The 22,221-nt window shown below is 42.5% G+C and overlaps 2 protein-coding genes across 2 annotated transcripts; one reads left to right on the top strand and one right to left on the bottom strand.

The window, feature by feature from the left end:
- The first annotated feature begins 1,477 nt into the window (after positions 1-1,477).
- Positions 1,478-13,578, top strand: agpat2 (1-acylglycerol-3-phosphate O-acyltransferase 2 (lysophosphatidic acid acyltransferase, beta)). The gene is made up of 6 exons (XM_084034952.1): positions 1,478-2,065; positions 6,843-6,976; positions 9,287-9,462; positions 9,672-9,767; positions 10,784-10,856; positions 10,947-13,578. Exons 1-6 carry the CDS (start codon positions 1,890-1,892, stop codon positions 11,102-11,104), a joined length of 813 nt encoding a protein of 270 aa, XP_083891078.1. The 5' UTR covers positions 1,478-1,889; the 3' UTR covers positions 11,105-13,578.
- Positions 13,579-13,970: 392 nt separating this feature from the next.
- egfl7 (EGF-like-domain, multiple 7) lies at positions 13,971-22,189 on the bottom strand. Its single transcript, XM_084035886.1, has 9 exons — positions 21,968-22,189; positions 19,196-19,416; positions 18,633-18,758; positions 17,872-17,984; positions 17,414-17,509; positions 17,161-17,331; positions 15,566-15,642; positions 15,198-15,360; positions 13,971-14,700 (listed from the first exon to the last, which is right to left on the bottom strand). Exons 2-9 carry the CDS (start codon positions 19,273-19,275, stop codon positions 14,681-14,683), a joined length of 846 nt encoding a protein of 281 aa, XP_083892012.1. The 5' UTR covers positions 19,276-19,416; positions 21,968-22,189; the 3' UTR covers positions 13,971-14,680.
- Positions 22,190-22,221: the final 32 nt, after the last annotated feature.

Below are 22,221 nucleotides of genomic sequence, written 5' to 3'. Positions count from 1 at the left end.
TCCTCAGGAAACTTACCCAAGAAATGTTTGCTCTCAGTTTTTTGCTTTTGCTTTTAAGAAGCAGAAGTGAAACCGTGTGATGGCTGGTTGCACATGTGGTGGAGTCAGGACCAGGTGGATATAAAACACTTTTGCAGTTTGCTTTAAATCTTACGCCCTTTTATGTAATCCTAATAAACCTCACATAAAAATGTACAGAATATAGGACAAGGACACAAACACATTCTCAAGTTGAATTATACCACAATCATAATGCTGTAACTATGAAACACATCTGGAACATAAACCCAAACGCACTCAGGCAAACAATAGAAGATCTGCAGCATTGTTATAAAGCGTGTTTTTCCATGCATCACGATGACACTTGATTACAACAGCACATTAGACTTTATCGTGCAAGCAGGGTTTTTTTTTACTGTGTTTCTGCATAATCATGCACATTGAAATCACATTGGACAAAGCTGCTAATGCAATCCCAGGAAATGCTGCGTCTCACAGTAGAAACCTGCTTGTTTCAACCTGCACAACATCTTCCAACCCACTGCAAGACATCATCAGAGTCCACCCACAAAAGTGAAGAGATTACCCAGGACTGTGGATGCATCTAATGGCGTGCAAACATGAGACTTTTTCCATGAACATGTACAGATATCACATGTTGCCAGCCTGTCTAAGAGCCAATAAATACTGAACTGGGTGAAAATACTTCACCTGTCGCTTCAGTTTGTTGACTAATCATGCCAGTACCAGTTCAAATGTCTGTCTACTGTGCTGTGTACTTTTTACAATGTGCAAAACCAGTAGCACCATTTCCACGTTCAGAGACTGCCAATGATTAGGATCACCTTGTGTATTAAATTAGGATTAATGACCGATTGAACCTAATCTTCCAAATCATGTCAAGTAGAGCTGCTCGAAGAGGCCCGACACTCGATAGCCAGGGGTTTCCCTCGGACAGTGTCAAGATTATAGGCGAGGGTTGGATTATCACTGCTAATCCAATTATACACGTTGTTGCTTTAATCAGCTGTCAAACCGGTCTCCATTACAAAGCATAAACCCCAAAAATCCACATAACTACAGCAGAGTGAAATGTCAATGTTTTGGCCACTCAAAACATTTTGAAATTGTAAACAGTCGGTGTAGAGTGCAAAAGGTGCAGGAATAAATTTAAATCATTCAAGATTCAATATTCAAAGAGTTTATTATTATCATTATTTATTTATTTATTTATTTTTACAAACTTTATCATTTCACATATACAGCAGATCAGACATATACTCCACATAAAATGGACCTTTTAAAAATAGAAAATAAATAAATCTAGGGATAAAAAAAAAAGTTCCAGTATAACATACCATATAAAATAAATCTTTAAACATTAATCTTCTATAAATGAATGAAAGAGTTCGAGAGTTTAAATATGAACTGTGTATAATATATAATAAACCTGTAGCTGGTGACATCAGACCGCATCAGACCCCCGTAATCGTGGGACACGGCAACCGGAAGTGAAAGGAGAAAGGGGAAGAGGAAGGAAAAAAAATCACCACCACAACCGATGACGACTTGACTCCACCTCATGATGCCATTTAGCAACAGATGAGCAGCAACAGCAACGTTACATTCTTGGGGGGTGGTGGTGGGGGCATCCACGGGCACCGACGCCGCCGCTAAAAGGACTACTTCCGCTTGTGTAATGGTTGCCAGGGTCGCGGTGCTGCTTCCCTTCCTTCTTCTCGCACCCTGAAGCCTGGCCGGTTTCTCGGCGCGCGCGCGCCCCTGCGTTCCAGAAAGCAACCCCGCGTGTCAGAGTGTGTGTTTTAGCTGGCAGCGACTCTCCCTCTCTCCCTCTTTTTGTACCGTGGTGGCTCCGCCGCTCGCTCGCCATGGACGCGCTGTGGGTGATGGCTCTGCTGCTGATCCCGCTCCTGATGTGGACCAGCAGCACGTTTGTTTTCTATTTCAAAAAGTGCTTCTACGTCGCCTGGATGATGCTGCTGGCGCTGGTGGCGATCCCGCTGTCGGTGCTTAAAAGCGGCGGCAGGGACGTTGAAAACATGAGGTGAGTTTTGATTTTTTTGCATAATAAATGTCGCCGTCTGACAGCTACCCCCCCTCCCTTACGTTAGCTCGCTAGCTAGCTATACTAAAAACATTCCGATAGGGAACGTTGCCGGTCTCATTGTTGCGTGTCAACATCACTGCAATGGAACGTCACCGAGCTCACAGCCTTGGCAACTAACTAACTGACATTTAAAGGAAAACAACAACAAAACAAATAACGATGCGTTTTTTAAATGCTAATATTAGCACCCCGTTGACACCTTGGCACTGTGTGACGTTAGCCAGGAAACAGGAATGCTAACGTGTTTACGTGCCTAGGTGAATGGGAGGGGGTGGGGGACAATGCTAGCCTCAGATAACGGTAATTTCATGTCCTGTAAGAATGTCTGCTAACTTAACCCCCCCTTCCTCCTCCTCCTCCTCCTCCTCCAAGTCGAATACCAAGACATTAGCGTAAGTTAGAGAACATTAGTCTACCATACAAAGCTGTCATTGTTTCTTTTTTCTTTGCTAGTTCGCTTAGTTTGATTTGTGGCGGAAATGACGCCAGCTAACCGCTAAATTGGTTAAATGCTAATGCAACTTATGTCAGTGTGTCCATTACTAGTAGGGACACAACAACATGCAACCCCAGCAGCATCTAATATGCCCTGCAATAAATCCTCTCTGTATGATTTCATGTTTAATCCCTTCTTCTTCCTTAAAGGTAACAATAATACAGTGTAAAATATTCATTATTACAAGTAAAACTCCTGCAAAGGGTAAAGCACATCAGTGTTAACTTAACTTTAATAACTTTAATGCCGTCCAACATATCTGCACTAACTCTGGTCAGTAACATTCTGGATGTCCTAGATTTATTATTATATAGAAGTATGTTACCGGTATTTAACCCCATCACACACACTGGGTCAGCTGATACCTGTTAGGATTGAAATGTAGTATCAGTGTCCACTTTGTAGCAGGGGTATTTATGTGTGGTGGTTAAACCTAGATGGGGAGGATGGATTGCTCGACACGAGCGACTGCGTCCGAGTAATTACCTTGAAGATGCCAGATGGGAAGTTTCCCCCTGATTAGAGTTGGGTTACTGAATAGTTATGAGGCCCCATCTGCAACGCAACCTCACTTGGCCTTCGCTGACAAGCGGGCCCCCGTCAGTTACAACAGCGGGTCTTACTGCCTCGCTGCTCTAGGAATAACTGTTTCACAGACATGTTAGCCATGTCGGCGGTGTCATGTTGCACCAGTGAGCTATTCTGCCAGCTCAAAGGTTATCGGGACCCATTTGACTGTGACAAAAGCGACTGAATCGGGGTCAGACCTTGCACAGACAGACAGAGAGAGAGAGAGAGATAATCGAGGTTTGGATGCACTTGCCGGAAACGGCGTTGTAATTAATCGAGGATAGAGTAGTGTGTCGCAGACATTTGCTGGCAGGCGGGTACACAAAGGCCTTAATTCTGGTCTTGACAGTTTGCTTTCGGACTTGAATGCAACACCGTCAACTGTGACGGACCAGAACAGACCTCTGCACAGTGAAAAGCATCCAGAGAGCTTTTCACTTTAATGGCTGTCTGTCTGTCTGCAGACACACAGGTCGACCTCTCACATACTGTATGTGAATGTGGACTTTCTGGCTGTGGCTCAAACGTTAATTATCAGGTTGGATCTTATGTCAATAGATGAAGGACAGAGGCTTAGTTTCCTCGGCTCACAATGGTTTGAGCTCCGGTTCCACACTGTGAAATGGCTTAACATCAGTGGGGAGACAACCAGTGTCGCTGTCTGTTTGCCTAAGCATGTAATGTTGTCACTCTGGCTGTTGAGTGGCTGGCCTTCCTTTAAAACCGACATAGTTTTAAAACCACACATTTTCCATCCCTGCAATTTCTGAATGAAGACATCCCCTGCTTTGTCATAGAGTGATCATATGATGACGCTGTCAAGAACTCTCTGACCTTTAGCACTTTAATACGCTTCGACACTGGTATCTTGTGATCGTACCACATTCTTTTTTTTTTTACGGATAAAATTGTACATTTGTTGTACAGGTTGTATTGAACATACCTTGGAAACGAATCACTCACTGTGTCATTATGCTCTGTAGTTAAATGAACATGGTAAGAGACTGATAATGAAACGTACCAGAGAAGAAAAGCTGATTGGATTGGCCATAAAAAAAAGAAACCAACCCCCTTTTGTCATTCTTCTTGAACAGTCTTAGAGTTGCTGCAACGCTGGCTGAGACGTTGCATAACCGGTGACTTTTGCACTTGACTGAATGTATATCTCAGTGCACTCATGTGTTGAAAGATAACCCAAAGACTGTATTCTGGTTTAAAGGTTAAAATTATTTGTCTGTAGTTCATCAATGAAACACACTTTTATGTGCAAGCTGAGTTTCGAGAGAGTGAGACATGATTGCGTCAAGTAGAGTCACGAGGTAATGAGCGGCAAGCAATGAATTCAAGAGCGTTCCTCATGTCTTTGATTAACGCTCCCAGCTTTACCTTTTTGATGTGGTAATTAAAATCACTTTGATTTGATTACCCAAAAATAGAATAGAAGGGTTGGGAGAGTAATCATAAGATGAATGTGCCGTGTAGAAGAGCAAACGAGAAAATCATTTTAAGAGGGTGACCAGTTGATGAGCCACTCCTAAAGAATATGTTCTCAGGCTTTTAACTGTGATGCACAAGGTCAGATATGTCTGTTTATGTTCCATAATATGACATAAGTAGTCAAGCAGAGCGTCCCTAAATCTGCAAGGCTACGCCTTCATGAAGCATTGTTTCATCAACATCAAAACAAGACAAAGATGAGTTTAATTTAAATGAATCTGTGAGGAATTTAAAAAAATCTCTGCTCCCCTCATTCACAGCGAAGAACTGTTCAGCTGCCTTTTCAAAACAGTGTCTAGTAAATGCCCTCCTTCATCTCTTTAATAATCGGCTCTGGTATCAGGGTGAAAGGCTATTATAATGCACTAAGTGGCTTTACTGGTTTTTCAATCCCATAATTATTGGGAGCGTAACCAAAGAGAATTACCCCAGCAAGAGCCATGGTGATTTAATCTCCTTTCATTCGAGACAGAATGTCAGAAATGATATTTGAAATGTTGGAAATATTATATTGCACACATTAGTCTTGTACACTATCAATACATATAGAGACCTTTATTTTTCAGCATTTTATTTTGGAGGGGTGGTGGGGGGCATGTTCAGCTGATGTTCTGATTCAAAAACATAGATTGATAGAAGGCGTTTGTAGAAATGAGGTCTTTGCATAGCAGGTGGATGTTTAGACGGTGAGTTGTAGCTGTATGATCATCATATGATTATATAGTAACTCTATAGTGTTCTTGTTTTAATATGTATCTGATCACTCTTGGAATTTATTTGCATCCTTAATGAATATTTTTAAAGCGTTTCCACCTTTATTTTACAGGCAGAGAGACAGTAAATGTGAGGCGAGAGAGGGGTTTGATGTTGGCCTGGATATAAAATGCCATGGCTCGATTTTCAGCCAGACGCATCAACTCAAGAGTTCAGATACTTTTGAAATTGGCAGCTGTAGTCCGTGTGTTCGAGGTGAGAAAGTGTATTGATTGAGGACAAGGCAGGGCTTTTGAAAGCGGGGGAAATCTCATGGATGTGAGTGCTCGGTAAGAAAGGATCTCTTTCACAGTGGAAGTAAAAGCGTGGTCAGGGTTGAGACGCAAGTCTCACCATGAAGATGTTTGTTTTTGAATGTCTTTTCCAAGCGGGGCAGAGGTCACCTTGGATATTTATTAGCAAAGTTCAGAACTGCTATCATGTTTGTCTCTCCAAAGGTCGAGTTTTTTATAATCTCCGAAGGATTAACCCCTGGACAGAAATGGGGGGAAAAAACTGGAAACTAGTAATCACGTTTAGGAATGTTTAACCTGAAAACAGTTCTTGAGGCTTCATTAAGTTACTCAATATTTACTCACTTGTGCCTAAATCACATTTGTTGTTGTTGTTGTTTATTTTTTATAAAAGAAGTGAATAAATATGACATTGACAACACCTTTTATAAGATGGGAAGTAAATATAGCTTTAAAGGAAATTATATGATTTCACCTCCTAGAGATTTGCTTCTTTATTTCCTGTGAAAATGCCAAATTTTCACTGATTCCATCCTCCGAAATGTGTCATGCTTTTTTTTATATATATATATATATATATATACACGATAGTACACAAAACAAAATATTTGGAATTTGAACTATTGCTTGAATAAAACAAGACATTTGATAACATCATCTTGAGATGTGAAATTTGAACCGGACGTATTCTAAATAAAACAATTTATCAGTTATTTGAGAAGTTAATCTGCAGATTAGTTTGTTTTAGTCCTGTTTACCTTGAAATGTTGTAATTCCCTTTTAATTGGAAACGTATATCTAAAATATGTATCAAGCCTTAGGGATTTACCCCCACTCAACTGAAAGTGGACTGAATTTGAACAAACAAACCTGACTTTCGACACATTGGGAAGTCAGAACGTGGATTTAGTGTGATTGTTTTATTTAGAGGCAGACAGGCAGATGGTAGGACATTCTTTCTCAAAGCTTATTGGAGCGTCATTCTGACTGCGGGCGAATTCTTAACGAACCAAGGAATAAACAAAGCTAATGGGGATGTTGTACCTGCTTAATTGTATTTGTAAGACGGTCATGTAAATATTCGAGCTGGCCTGACGTGACCTTGAACCTAAACTTAATCCTGTAATTAACCGTTTCTCCCCAGGATTATCCGCTCCTTGGTTCGTCACGTGAAGTATTTTTTGGGTCTTCGCTTTGACGTGAGCGGTTGGGAGCATCTGCAGACGGAGGGACCCTACGTCATCATCTCCAACCACCAGAGCTCCCTGGATGTTTTGGGTGGGTGCTTTACTACCTTTTTATGTATCAAGGTAGATGTGAAGACATTGCAAGCGGTCTCCATATCTGAAATGAAACAATGGCTGTGATGCCAAGTGCTGGCGTGTTAACGTCTATAATCTGAACACTGTAGGAGTCGTTACCCTGCTGCATTGTTCAAGGGGACTTTGGATTAGAAGGGCTATAATTCTGACATTGTTAAACCAGTATGAATGTAAAACCCCCAAAAGACTCTTTAATACTGAAACAATTTTAATCCAGACATTTAGATTGTTCCAACACTGGAGCTTGTTCTATTTAATGTTTCCCTGCATGATTATATAATTGTCACTGTGGTTTAAACATTAAAGAACACAATGTTGGGAGGTTTAGAAATGCAGCCATGCTATTTTTACATCAAGAATGAAACAATTTTGTTGGTTCATACTCGTGCAAAGAGTGACGCAAATGGCAGCTTTTAGTCCAGTTTTGCGTTGTGCAACCTCAAATAAGATCAGATTTAGACTAAGGCGTGTCGTTGACCTCATTCACTGGGAGTTTTCTGGACGTCCGCCTCCGTCTTCCATCAAGTTGTTTAATTCAGCAAAACACAGTTTACACGTGACAATGATTTTGTGTTATAAATACAGCCAATCTCTCAGCACCGATGATGCGATGATCATGACAAAATTATTTTTATCTGCAACTAATCTTGATAATGACTGCTGGTCACCAGGGTATGAGCCGAGCCGCATTTGGGTTTGAAATGTTCGTGCTGATGTCACGTCAGAGACGGCTAAAATATGCAAATTGGAGCGACTACATTGTGTATTTTGGCTGCGTTTTGTGATCACGGGGGGGGGATTGTCTCTTGACAGCTGTGGTGTAGCTGGAATGCTCCATCCTGTTTATAATGGCTGTTAATCACAGTCTGGTTTGGATGAGCCACTAAACAATTCAAGAACAGGCTGTGATAAAACATCAGGACTACTGAAGACATCACTGGTGTCATCACCCCGCCTCTCCCCGAATCCACTGGGCAAGAACTTGAATAAACAGTTAAACTCCTCCTTATGATAGGAAGATCCAGCTTTTCTGGTTTTGGTTGCTTAGACAATGTAGGCCAGGTTAATATTAAAACTTTACTGGCCTCGCAGCACATGCCATCTAAAAGTGGTTTAAAGCATGTCTTGGAAATTGTTCATCTATCTGGTCTTGTCTTATGATTTTGCATGTGCGGTTCTGTCTTTTGCCGTCTTCCTTCTCCGGTCCTGAATGCGAGTGTTGAGGACTCTTCGTTTAGCAGCCGTTTGGTTTCTCTCCGTCGGTGGGGTTTGTTTTTCAGTGGCGGTGAGTGATGAGGGCTCGAGGCCAACGTGGCGACAGCAGGGGGGAGAACGAGGCGTCTAATTAACACTGAGAGAACTCCGCGTGAGTCTGATTGGGCGTCCAAGTTGCCATGCCAACTGCTACACCCAGCAATTAATACCTGTTCTTCCTCAAGGTGATGTGATAAGAGCGTAGAAGGAGCTACTCCCCTCCGCAGCTCAGTACAGACTCATCTACTTGCTGTTTGCCGTCCCTTTTTTTAAATTTCACACACTGACCTCCCTTCTCTAATATCGAGCGTGTTTGACTCTTATCTTCTACGCCAGCTGCCTTTTTACGCCAAGGTTAATCAAACGTGGCGATTTCATAACGCAGGCGCAGCTCGTGAAGATAACTTGTATCAATAAAGTGACCTCACTTTTCACGAGTATTACATCAACAGCCTTGGAAGGCCATAAAGGGATAAGATTGAGACATACTGTGCAAGTTAGAGACTTCTTTTCACACACACACACCTTTTTAAAGACTCTATATTCAGCTGTTTACTCGGTGATGCAATTTATTAAAACACATTTTCTGGGGAAAAACCTTCAAATTTAGAAAAAAGTATGGTGTAAATTAGGCTTTGAAGGCCAATAATATAGCAAACAAACTGATCAGGGTAGGGGCAAAATGATGAAATAAGCTGGTGCCTTATTTTTCAAACTTTGAAAGAGTAAAACTATAGATTTTCTGTCCATTTATGGTTTTTAAGTGCTGATGTGTGCTTTGGAAATTCTATTTCAGTTTCTATTCATATCTACCTAGATACATCAATTGTATGCTTAATATTTGGATGTTTATAGCACTATGGGGTCTAGATTTGTAGTTGTTATTGAGGATTTTCTCTTATATCTTGAAGTGCAAATATGTTTTGTCTTTGCTTTTGCCTTTTAATTCATATGCTGAATTGTATTGCACACATGCAGTGACGCTGACTTGTCTTCCTCTCCGTTTTCCCAGGCTTGATGGAGATCTTACCAGACCGCTGCACCATGATTGCCAAGAAGGAGTTGATCTACGCCGGCACAGTAGGGCTCGTCTGCTGGCTGGGCGGCATCGTCTTCATCAACCGCAAGAAGACGAGCGACGCCAAGAGCGTCATGGCCGACGCTGCCAAAACAATGTTGGACGACCAGGTAATGGGGCTGCTGTCGACATCGACCGTGATGGAAGGAGTCTATTTGAGTTTAAGTGATGGTTTATAGCATTTACATCCCTGAAGAACTAGTACTTCATGCTTGATACGTAGTATTACATAGATTATTTCTTTCTGCACTTAATCCGTCACACGGTTCAGGTTGTTGAGATGATTTTGGATTAAATCACTGTTTTGTGACCTCCACAGATTCGTCTGTGGGTGTTCCCAGAGGGAACGCGAAACCAGAGAGGCGACCTGCTGCCCTTCAAAAAGGGGGCTTTCCACCTGGCAGTGCAGGCACAAGTGAGCACGCCTCCTCTTTAACTTACACTTTGTTTGAGGGTGTCCATGAGTCATCCGATCAATATGCCACATGGTCCGGATCATTAAAAAAAAAAAAGGTGCTGTGATGACGTTTGCATTTCCATGAAACTTCAGCCAACTTTTGTCTCCTGAGAAAGAGAGAGTGGGGTGATGTTGCCAGCAGTGTGCTGCTTCTAGACACATGGGGGAGCTAGCAACCTTATGTGGCAACACTATGATCTAACCGTGTGCAATATAGGAACGGAGCCAGGAATGGTTTAGTCCGTCTGTGCACTTTCATTTCTGTGTTGGTCCTCTCCTGACACCAAAATGATAAGAGTGACGCCACAGAATGACGTAGTGAGTAATTGGCAGCTCGGCTGTGTGGCTTTTTTAAGGAGAGCTTTCTCTTTGAGCATGCAGGTGGGAGGTCTCTCTCTTTTTTTCCTTGAGTCGATGTTTCGGGGGAACAAACTTGGGGCCCGACAGGTGGAATTAATCAAAACATTGCTGAATGAGATCTGGCCAGAAACCGCAACTTGTTTCACCCCCAGGAAAAAAAAATATGTTGTGGTGTGTTTTTTTTCTTACTTGCTGCTAAAGATTAATATCGGAGAGGCTAGAAAAACAAAGCCATGGTGCTGCTTGTTAGCCAGCACATTTTCTATAGGGGGCCCTGTTGGCTCTACAGACCGGAGTCTGCTCAAACAGGCTCATGTTATACAAACAGTGTTTGCGTGAAACTCGATGTGGAATTGTTGTGTGTGTTTTGGTTTTCTCACTCGAGACTGCGTGAACTGGAGGGGGGGGGGCACGTTTGGCTCAGCCTCTATTAGTGGAGGAGATGGAGGTTGCTGGTGTTGTGCTGATTTTGTGTGTGCAAGAGAGAGAGAACACGATGTCGGTTCAGTCAAGCATTTGTATTTGTAAAGTGAAGAGATTCAGCTTCACATGAAAATGGAGAGGTCATGATAATATGTTGGGACGGTGTGTTTGATTTCCTTTTTGTTTTTCAGGTCCCCATCATCCCTATCGTCTTCTCCTCCTACAGCAGCTTCTACCTGAGGAAAGAAAAGCAGTTCAATTCAGGTGACTAACTTTAAAAAAATTAATTAAAAAAAAACACTACTTGATGTCCCGTGAGACTTGTTAACGGTGGTTTAATCGTGTTTTCCACAGGGACCATCAGATTGAAGATCCTTCCAAAGATCGAGACGAAGGGGATGACGTCAGACGACGTCGCATCCCTCTGCGACAAATCCTACAACGTGATGCGCTCCGCCTTCCTGAACGTCTCCGGCTCCGTAACCCAGAGCAACGGGCCGCTGAGGCACTGAACACTTACCAGTTCCCACCATGTCCCCCCCGTCCCTTCCCCAGACCTCCCTGCTCTCCCAACCCTCCCCTCCCCCAGGTTGTCCCATTCGCTGGCCAGAAAACATCATGACCTCCTGTCATGATATCTCTTCTCGTCTAGTTGACGCCTGGTTCCGGTTCGCCTCTGGCCTCGCCACACAGCACAGCCGGTCCCGACCCTCACCGCTGCCCTCTGCAGGCCGTGAGCGGAGTGACGGACGGCAAGCCCAACATGTGCATCGTTCTTCATGCATGCCTTTTTTTTTTTTTTTTTTAAGGCTCGGTCCACCTTCATCCTTTGCTTTGCTCTCTGGCTTTATTTAATTTTTTAATTACCATTTTGTACCTTTTTTCTTTTTTGAAATGTCTTTTTTTGGTTCATTTTCTTCATCTCACACTGCCTTTTATCTGAGTTATCCGTGGATGCTCTTACTGCACATGCACACACACATATCTCCCTCCTTTTTCCTTTTTTTTAGTGCGTTCTCACCTTCATTTCTGCATTCCAGTCTCTTGCCTAAAGACAAAAAGGTGTGGTCTCTCCGAGGGGGGTGGGGAGGCGAGAGGTCGACGCCGGTTTTGAACCACGGACTTCTTAACGTCGCTATGAATTAAACTATATCCATATTGGCTCTTCGACTCAACGACCAACAGCTCCACGACGTGCTTCACGGTGTCGGCAAAGGAGATCCACGACACCAGGTGTGTACCGATGGAAACACACTGGACTTAAAGTGGACTGAACAGTTTTCAATGTTGTGCATTGTGGGTGTTTCATCGTGCATTAATTCAGTTTCTCTCGGATCCCAAAATAACCATCGAGCAACAAGTGTCTTCTCGCTGTATTTCTTTTTTGCTTTATATTTATTTCTACTTAAAGATGATCTTTTTTTTTTGCTCCTCAGAAAGGAACTCACACGTGAATCTATTTAAGATGTGTCAAAAAATTCATATTGTGCAATTGCAGCTGTTTTACTGTTCCAAAGTGCGAGCTACCTGCTGTGCCATGACAAAGTGTAAGCCCATTATTATCTCACTATGACCTGCTTCATCGATTTCACTTTACCCATAATGCAAGGTGTCGGAAAGCGTGTAGAAATGTGGAAGGATTTTTTTTTTGACTCGACTGATTTGTTCTAATTAACTTCACTAATTCCTAACAAACCTGGCATACTTTCAGTTTTAGAGAGTTTTAAGGGTCGTCCTTGGTTTTTTGTTTTATCCTTATGAAAGTGAATAATGTTTGAGTTGTCATTCAATTATATCTTAACCTCATAGAAGAATATTAGTTTATTTAAAACGTTTTGGCCTTAAGTTTGATGGTTGTCGTTGCACCTTTTTGGATCATTTGTTTATGCTCTGTATCGTGTGCACACACTCGCTTCCAACCACATAGAAGTGACTGAACTGTGTTGCGTTTACTTCCAGGTCTTATATTTCACATTGCTCAATGCCTTTTTACGCTTCTTTCGCAAAAAGCTTTTGTTGCTTTTGCCCGTCAAACACCATCTGTGAATGTATCTCAGCATTCAGGGTATTCGTGTACTGCTAATGGCATCTTATTGTTGTATTTTTTTCAATATGGCAGGATGTTTTCACTCACATGGTCCCCATTTCATCTAGAAATGTTTTTATTTCACCATTAAATGTTTAAATTTCTTGACTGACACGTACAAACCTGATGAGGAGATGGATTTATTAATGCTTTGGTACTAAGCCTGTACTGGTTCCAGTGATCAGGGTTTCATTTATGTGAAAGGCCAGTATACAAACCCCCCCACATTAAACTAATTGATCTATTTTTTTTTCTTATTTGAATATATTTATTGCGTTTTTATCTGTAACAGCAATTTTACCTTTACAGCAAGTGTTTTGAATGTTATAAAGTGCTCTACCAAATTGATTTCTCCCAAAAATATGACTTATACCATATACAATTTTGCTAAAGGGGATGTTTTATGTATTTATTCCCTGTTCATTTCTTTATTTTGTACTACAAACGTGTGATTTGTGGGTGGCGAACGGGCTCTACAACAATCCCCCCCCCCCGCTGGTTGCTTTTTTGGGCAATTGTTTACGAACTGATACTGTCAGATATATATAAAAAATAATCAAATTATTCTGAACCTTAATAAAGCACTTTTCATGCTGAGTTTGGGTGAAAAAAAAAACAACTTTTGAAGTTTTCTCTCTGATTTTCACCAAAGCTATTAAAAGTGTTCTTGGTAGTAGCTTTACATGGATAAGAGAAACGGAGCCTACATCCTGCAGGGCCTTGTACGTGTGTGTGTGTGTGTGTGTGTGTGTGTTAATATATGCATACACACAGTATAGACGCCCATTATAGTATCTGGTTAATATTGACGATGTAGTGTTCTTGATTTCACCTTTTTCTGGGTAAACGTGAATGCCTTGCAAAAGAATAAATACAAATAAATTCTTTTTTTTTTCTTAAGCTGTCGTGAACTTAAATGTCTGCTTTGCCTTCCTCCGATTTATATTCAAACTGTACAATTTAGACGCACTTTAATTTTCTGCTACTTTATACTTAAAAATGTCGTATTTTGTTTTCTCCACTACATTTATCCGATTGCTTATTTGCTATTTCCATTTTGCACAATGCAGAAACGGCAAAAGTACTTTGTCTATAAAATGATTCCTAAAATATTAAGAAATAATTTTCTTATAACAAGTGAAAGCAACATGTTTTTTTTTTTTACACTTAATTTAAGAAAGAAACTGTTTATCATGTAAAAGTTACATTCAGTTCTACTTTTGATACTTTAATGACATCTTTACATGAGAATACAAATTAAATGCAGGGCTTTTACTTGTAATGAAGTACTTGCTGATGCATTATTGATACGTTTCCTTAAGTAGAGGATGTGAATACCTTCTCCACCACTGATACAGTACAGAGTGTACCGGGGGGGCCAGCGGGAGACATCCGATGTTGTGTTAGCCTCAGTGCCGTGTTTGTCCGTCTTACATCAGCAGCGTTTATATAGGCAAACATTCTTCATTAATCCTTCCATATAAGTGAGCACACATGACATTTTTGATTAAGGCCTTTTATTACAAAATGTTACAAAACTAGGTAGAAATGTCTATAAGAGCGCTGAGAAATAATAACTGGATGTAATCATAATTTAAATAGATAAATACAGATGTCCCCGCCCCCCCCCCCCCCTCCATGACACACTGGAGGGGTTCAACAGAGGAACACAGCTGCACTGATGCAAAACAAACAGAAAAAGAAAAGGTGGCCAATTTGACCTTTGACCCCTGTGTTTTTGTTCAGATATTATAGGGATGATGTCACTGACCCCTACCACAGGAAGTGTTGCAAAAAGAGAGATTTGACAGTGATTCAACAAGAAAAGAAAATGATGATGTTGGGAATAGTAAAAAAAAAAAAAAAAATCACAGATGATGATTTGTGAGATGATTGCGTCACTGAGGCCGTTTCTGCTTCCTGCCATCCCTCGATGGATCGTACCATCTCTGGCAGGTTCATGTCATTAGTAACTTTCATGGGAGACGTCTGGAAATGTCGGCTAATTCTCCTGGCAAGAACCTACGGGGGAGAAGACATAAATATGTTTAAAAACAAAGTTCATAAAGGTTGTTTAATGTCATTTTAAAAACCTGATTTTACAGACATTAATTTAAAAAAAAAGAAGGTCAAAACAAGCTTGATTTGATAGACATATTCACATTAAATGCTACTTATTATTCATCATCTTTACTGGAATAGCAGCCACTATTATATATATCATATTTATTATGAAATAATCACTATTTTTTTTTTTTCAGATAATAAGTGCTACTGATTTCTGGTCTGTTACAATCTAAGAGAAAATGTAATTTATAGTTTGATCGGCTCACTGAGCTCACTCAGCCAAGAAGGTTATTACGTTACAGGCAGCATGATTTTATTACGTTATTAGATTTGTATTATTACTTTATTTGATTTCATGACATTATGGACAATTGTTGCGTTTGGGCTTCTACGTGCTCTCTGGTCGTCGTTTTGGTTTACTGGCACACAAAGGTCGGCGTGCGGTCGCTCACATGTGCCGATGCGCTCCTCCAGGAAGCCGATCTGCTCGCTGAGGGAGTCGATGCGGTCGAGCTGCTGGAAGGAGTGCGACAGCAAGGTGGTTTTCTCCGACCAGCCGTCGTCCAGCGGCCGCGGGAGGAAGCTGCTGAAGGGCGCCAACACCAACTGCAGCTTCTGCAGGAAAAAGGACGAAACTGTGACCTATACGGCATAATTATACTTCTTCCTTTCCTGAGGTCTAATAAAAACCACATTAAACATCTTGAAAGCCGTTGCGTAGGTCTGGCATTTCAAAGAGTCTTTTGTTGTGAGGATTAAAAAGGCAGCTCAGATTATAGATCATACAAAAGGCTGGTCGGTGGGTTTTATGTCTGTCTACCTTTTCCAGGAGCTCTACTCGGTTCCTCAGGCTCTGTACCTCCTCCGTCACGTTCTCCATCTGGCTGAACCCTCCACCTGAAGAAACCATACAAACAGAGAACATCAGAGGACGGCGACCGCCTGCTTTTAAATTGGCGGAAAGAGGGGCCTTCACGCTGATACACAAGCTGATAGAGAGGTCACCAGAAATAGACGAGCTCATGAGCATCGGTTATGGGGGCAGCGTCGGCCCCCGGCTCCACCGGAGGGGCCACGTCCCCGGAGCAGCCGGGACCCAGATCGGGATGCAAAATTAGGGACCCCCTGCTATTTCTGCTGCAGCTTCACCAGACGGAGACTCGAGCGGCTCAATGTGTCCCAGATGTGGTCCATTACTAAGACAGGAGTGGAGTTCAGAAACAGGGTGAGGAGGAGGAGGAGGAGGAGGAGGAGGAGGAAGGGGGGGTGGTGATGACCCCCAGCAGACAGAGTTGATGGAAACTGGAATGAGAACAATAAAAGAAGTGTTGACCAAGAAAGGGAGACAGAAGAGGAGGGGGAGAATGATGAAGATGGAGAGTTACAGACGTAGTCCAACACTCCTCCGCGGCAGCAGCTTGGCAGAGTCAGAGCGATGGACCACATCCTGATCCTTTAAACCCGTGTCCATGCTCGTGATCTCCATCAACATCTCCTCTGACGTGTGCATGACAACGGATAACCGTCTCCGAGGAAATCCTCACATTTTTTTGCATCTTAAAAAGCTCTTACAAATAACCCGTCCGTCGCTTTCACCTCACAAGAAATCTGTCATATTTTTTTTTTGCTGACTCAGCGATACTTGCAGGACTCATAGGGAGCGAACGTCTCATTTTAGCTGAGGAATTCCATTTTGTGTGACTTTATTTCTTCTCCGCGGATAAAAAAAAAAAACACACTGATGAATAGGAGGGAGTTTGGAGCGGAGCCCGGGATCATTTGGCAATGTCACGTTTATATGAGAGACATTTCATTTTCTGACACACGAGGAAAGAAAAGAAAATCTCCCCCAAAGGTGGAAAGATTTGGAAATCAGTAAGAAAAAAAAAAAAGCCTTCTTTAAAGTTTCATGCTGCATAAATTCCCCCCCAAAAAGCAATAACGCTGACACAGAACAGGAATTTAAAAAAAAAAGAAAAAGGGATGGGGTCAACTATCTGTAGACATGAGGAGTGTTGTGTTGTTGCTAGGATACAGGAAGCACACAAATGGCAAGACACAACATTGCAACATTTTTCATGGAGCTAATGGAGTGTGTGGGGATACAAATATGTCTGGTTTAGCATGAGAGCTCGATTAGAGTCAGATGTTTTTACTCCTACAAGGACCCCTCGGGAGTCAAACTGAGCCATTATCCCAACAAAAAAAACCCAAGTGGTCCCCGGTCTCAGGGGGTTCCAGACCACAAGGACCTGAATGTGGAGTCGGCACCAGTCGCAGTGCATTATTACTCACGGTACGAGTTGAGAGTGGCATAGCGCGTACCAAAAGTAATAATGGACCGCGAGGCTGGCTGGTGTCTTTGTGTTCTCTTCCGTGCTTGCAGACGCTGCAAAGAAAAACACACACATTTACCCGCGTCGGTGTGACCACCCACTGTCGCCCGGGTGGGAGGGGGAAGACAGGAACGGCCGTCTCCGGCGAGCACGAAGCCGTCCCGGCACGCACACCGGTAGCTGCCAGCCGTGTTCACGCAGTCCTGAGAGCACGGCCGCCGCCGCCGCCGCTCGCTGCACTCGTCCACGTCTGAAACACAACATTGGGCTTCAATGTGTGTGTGAGTCACGCACAGCGTGTGGTTGTGCAGGTAAAATGTGTGTGTTTTTACCTGTTTGGCATTGATGCCCCGTCCAGCCGAGAGGACAAGCACACTGGTCGGGTCTCAAGCAGGTTCCTCCGTTATCACAGGCTTCTCCACACACGGCTGCAAAGAGAAAATCAAACACATGCTGCATATGAAGCTACAGCCAGGAGACGATGTGCTTCGTTTAGCATAGAGACAGCTACCATTTCATTCCCACCAATTAACACATTATATATAATATATTTAAACCCTACAGCAACTTGTGATGTTAATGGGAAATAACGTGCTGGACTATTTCTTGGCACTGGTTGCATCCGACCAAGAAATAGTCCGACACATAAAGAAGCCACAACATGAACTTTTACAAAAAGTTCAGAAACACATCATGTTGCTTCCAGACTATGCTAAGCTACGCTAACCGCCTCCTCCTGCCCTGATGCTCCATGTTCATGGGGGATGGGTCAACCTGGGGGGGGGTTTACCTTGGTTGCAGTTGTGGGAGTGAAACCTCCTCCAGCCCGGGCAGCACTCGGAGTAGAACTGGGAACGAGGTGCCGCTCTGCTCACCTGCCGGTACGCCACCGAGTACACCGTCCTGTGGAGACGAGATAACACACCGTTAAAGGGATTCCTGGTTATTTGGTAATGATGTCAGACACCCGGCCCCCCCATGTTCTGTCAGACTGGAAGAAGAGAATGTGGGATTTTGGCTTGACACTGAAACCACGGACCACTGAACTCAGAGATGAGATGTAGAGATGGAGGGAGAATTCAGAGTGTTTGGTTTATAGGAGAGATATAAAAAGCTTTAAAAAGTGAAAGGATCTAAACAATGTGAGGAGAATCACCACGTTATCAGAAGGCTTGCTGTCTCAGAAATGTGAAATCTGGTGGTGAGGGAAGAGTTAAAAATGGATTAAAATGGAGGGAATGTAAGGAGGGAGGGGGGCTCGAAAGCATCAGAGCTGCAGAGCGAGTGAGAACGTAAGTATGGAGGGAGACGTGGTCCAAAATAAACAGGACTGTGGTCTCTGAAGGCCGGCGGTTCATTTCCCGTAGTTACACCAAAGTACTCCATATTTAGATTCTAGGTTCTGTGTAAAACACGTCTTTGGGGTGTGTGGGAGAACGTCTAGATCCCCTTTCCCTAAACACGTCAAACATTGTTTACCCCTCCATTAAATAAAAAACAATGACTTCATGAGTCCTCATGTTTGGTGTTGTTTGTTTGCGTCTCACTCACTTGTATGTGCTGCAGAGGCGATGCCCCTCACACCGGGTGATGTAGGGCTTGTGCACCGGCTGGACGTACGACTCTGTTGTCATGGTGACGCTGTGACGGGTGAGGTCTCGGCCGCAAACCCTCCTCCTGTGGAAAAAAAATGCGATCAAACATTAAAAAAAACAGAAATAAAAAGCATCTTTTCTAGTTTTAGTGCTTATTTATATGTCATTTCCACGGAGAGCTCAGAAGTTGCCGTGTTGGCCTAATTGCTCCCGACAGACCCGTGTAATCACGGCCGAATGTGTGACAGCTAAGAGTTGATCTTTGACCTCCTCGGCTATGCTTGACCTTTCCGTTTATTTTGGTCTTTCAACTGAAATTGACAAGATGAGCTTGGAGACTTTCTCTCTCTCCCCTACCCATAATGCCGTGCGTCAAATAGTCTGGAGCTGTTTGGGTCCTGAGAGAATGCCCCCTTAAAATGTGTAAATTTGTATACATTCACTAAAACAAAGGGCCACACTGATGATCATAATGACAGACCATAATAAACACAGGAAGGGTGTTCAGTGGGCTCTCACCCGTGGTGAGCGAAGAACTGTGGAGTGCCCATCACATGGAGGATGAAGAGGGAGGAGGAAAGGAGCAGCGTTTGGTACATCGTCTTCCTCGTTCCCACCAGTGTGCCGGTCGGAGGGAAGAGGAGGATGCTGGGTAGGGAGGGGTGGGGGGCTCGTGGATCCTGAGCTGAAGTCTCCTCACGCCGAATGCGTACGTTTTCCTCCAGGACGACTCCAGTTACCTGTAGAGGAGAGGAGCATGTGTTAATTAAACTAATATCGATAACTTGTTGCTAGGCAACGGGCACCAACATCTGGACTGTTGTAGAAAACATGTAGAAATCATGCAGTCCTGACAGAGCAGGTTGAACTCTCTCTGACCTGCATGGACTCAAATGTTCACTCATCCCTTCACACCGTTTTTTGGGATTATTACATACTGTACAGGATTAACAAAAAAGAACGGTGAAGCCCAACAGATCAGATACTGAACCCTTGGGAAATCTCTAACGGGGGGGGCTTTAAAGCGATCGCAGGCTGGAGAGCCCCCGAGTCCGGCCCTCCGTGGTCCCGATGCTAAGCCTCCGCTGACAGCTTGCATGTCTCTCTGATCTTCCTGCTGGCTTCTCGCCCGGAGACGGGAAACACACTTTTAAAAAAATAATGTGTGTTGGTTCAAAAAAACAGAGTTTGACCATAAAAGCATCATCAGTGTTCGTGAGGGAAGTTTTTACTAGTTGGGTGTGGTGTAGAAGAATAACAGCTTTTTTATTATGATGTTATTGAAATCTATTAATTCTTCCTTCGGGATGCATAAAGTGAAATTACCAAAATGTATATAATATTCAAACCCACATTTAATCATTTTGTCTCCTTGAATATATATGATTATGATTATTAAAACAAAAATGATGCTCGTTATGCAGGTGAACAACCTCGAGGCTCAGACCACGTGGTTGCACGAGCCTCGTGTCATTTGTCAATGAGTCGAGTGGAGTAACTCGCCAGCAGAGGGCGCTGTTTTGAAAGGACTGCACCGTACAGATCCCGGAGAGGAGGAGGGGGGGATACATCCTTCACTCACTCACTCCGTAATGCTCTCATACACACGCAGAGTCACAGCGTTTTAAGGAAAAACCCAGAATCCACAAAACAAAGGGATGCTGGACCCGCACGAGCCAATATCTAAATACATACATGCATACAGAAATAATAATCACAAACCGTGCAATGAGCAGTCAGGTTTCCCTAAAATCAGTCCCCGCCCACAAACAACAACAACAACAACGCGGTCCTGCACAACCGGCAACCGGTCCGGCAACAAAGTCCCGTTCTATTCCGCTGCGGAGTTCAAGAGTCCAGTGATGAGAGTCCGCTACAGCAGTCAGGTTTCTCCCGGAGCCCAGACTGTCAGGGAGCATGGAGGGGGGGGGGGGGGTATAGGACCTCCTCCCCACACTCCTCCAGCTGGGAGCTCAAGACTGCCTGCACTGCACTGGGGATCCGTGTGACGTCACTAGAGCTTTTCATTCATAAACTGAAGTGATCCACGTTTAGTTTATTGGCTGGTGAGCAGAGATGTGTTTTATGGCTGCAGATGGAGTTAAAGGGTGCGTTCGCACTTTTTTAACACTAAAGTCTGATTTAAAACAATACTCAAAAGAAGATGTCCTGTTGCAGAGGTGTCAAGATATATTCAAGTATGTACAAATACTTCAAAAGCACTGGCAAAAGTAGAATTACTGATTCAAATACTTTACCCAAGTAAAACTGAAAAAGTACAGGCTGTGAAATGTACCTAAAGTATAAAGTAAAAAGTATCCCTATGGATACCTTTTTTTTTTATTTATTTGTAAGACTAACTGAATTTTGCGTTAGTAGGCTATAAGGAGTATAAATACAGATATTTTAAAATTATATAATATTCTGAAAATTCTAGTATAGTAAAGTATTTGTGCTTCCATAAGTTGCAGCCATATGATGTACACCTGACTGTTTAAAAACAGATTATGATTATTTAAAGGGAAATGATCCTTTAATTTACTGTCAAAGAAGAAGTGAAGGAAACTGCTGTTCTCTTCTTAGAAAGACCCTTTATGATTAATTACATTTAGTAGTTAATTACACGCTAACCTAATACAATTAATTAAATAATACAAAAAATATGCAAAGGAGTTTTGTTTAGAAATGATAGCAATTGAGTTGAATTAAGTGTGGTTTTTCTTTTAGTAAATTCTGTCAACACTATAGTGTGCCGACCCCTTTCCTCTGAAGTTATATCCAAGTTATTTTAATATCCGACTCACCCATAGTGATGAATAAAGATAATATTAAGCCAAAAAGTGTTTCTCTATTATGTTCTAGACGACTAAGCTAAACAGTCACGACCACTTAGTTAATTTAATAATCATCACAGGCAACAGACCCTTTATTATTATCATATTTTACCTTTTTTTTAGAGGCGTGTGCCAAATAAACTCTCAATACATGCACATAAACTCTGTTTACTGCATTTACTCTGTATTTGCAGTACCTGAACCAGCCATGTGGCTATGAAGATCATATGTAGTTACATATTTACAGTTGCTTATAGACCTGCCTGCTCAGTTTATGTCCTTCTGTATTTTATTTTAGATTTTGTTTTGCTTGTAAGTATAGTGAGAGCCAACGAGAAATAAAAAATAAAAATAAAAACCCATATAATTAAATAATAAATAAAAAAGACATCTATAGGATCTTCTAACTGAACATAAACACGCATAAAAATAAATAATAAATAAATAAATATCTTACCCTCGCAGTAGGGGGCCACCAGGTGCGTGTGTGCGCGCGCAGGCTGAGCGGCGGCGGCCATGGGCGCGAGCCGCCGCTCCACCGGTGGATTAGAGGACTCTTCCATTTCTGCCGGTTTTTCTTATTTAAAAGCTCAAGAAAAAATAAAAAATAAAAAAAGCAGAAACCTGTTGCTGGTTCGCGGTGCTGCCGAGAGTCCAGCGGCCACAAATGAAATGTCTTCGGGCGTTTTTCACTTGCTTTTTATGCAGAGC

This window comes from Eutrigla gurnardus (genome assembly GCF_963514095.1).
Source record: "Eutrigla gurnardus genome assembly, chromosome: 19".
Taxonomy (NCBI): domain Eukaryota; kingdom Metazoa; phylum Chordata; class Actinopteri; order Perciformes; family Triglidae; genus Eutrigla; species Eutrigla gurnardus.
This window is presented reverse-complemented; position numbering and strand designations above follow the sequence as displayed.

Coding starts and splice junctions, on each gene's coding strand:
- agpat2 (XM_084034952.1), top strand. CDS start 1,890: ATGGACGCGCTGTGGGTGATGGCTCTGCTGCTGATCCCGCTCCTGATG. Junction 6,977..9,286: donor GAGCTCCCTGGATGTTTTGG/GTGGGTGCTTTA, acceptor CCGTTTTCCCAG/GCTTGATGGAGATCTTACCA. Junction 10,857..10,946: donor AGAAAAGCAGTTCAATTCAG/GTGACTAACTTT, acceptor TGTTTTCCACAG/GGACCATCAGATTGAAGATC.
- egfl7 (XM_084035886.1), bottom strand. CDS start 19,275: ATGTACCAAACGCTGCTCCTTTCCTCCTCCCTCTTCATCCTCCATGTG. Junction 18,759..19,195: donor CAGTTCTTCGCTCACCACGG/GTGAGAGCCCAC, acceptor TTTTTTCCACAG/GAGGAGGGTTTGCGGCCGAG. Junction 15,361..15,565: donor GAGTAGAGCTCCTGGAAAAG/GTAGACAGACAT, acceptor TTTTTCCTGCAG/AAGCTGCAGTTGGTGTTGGC.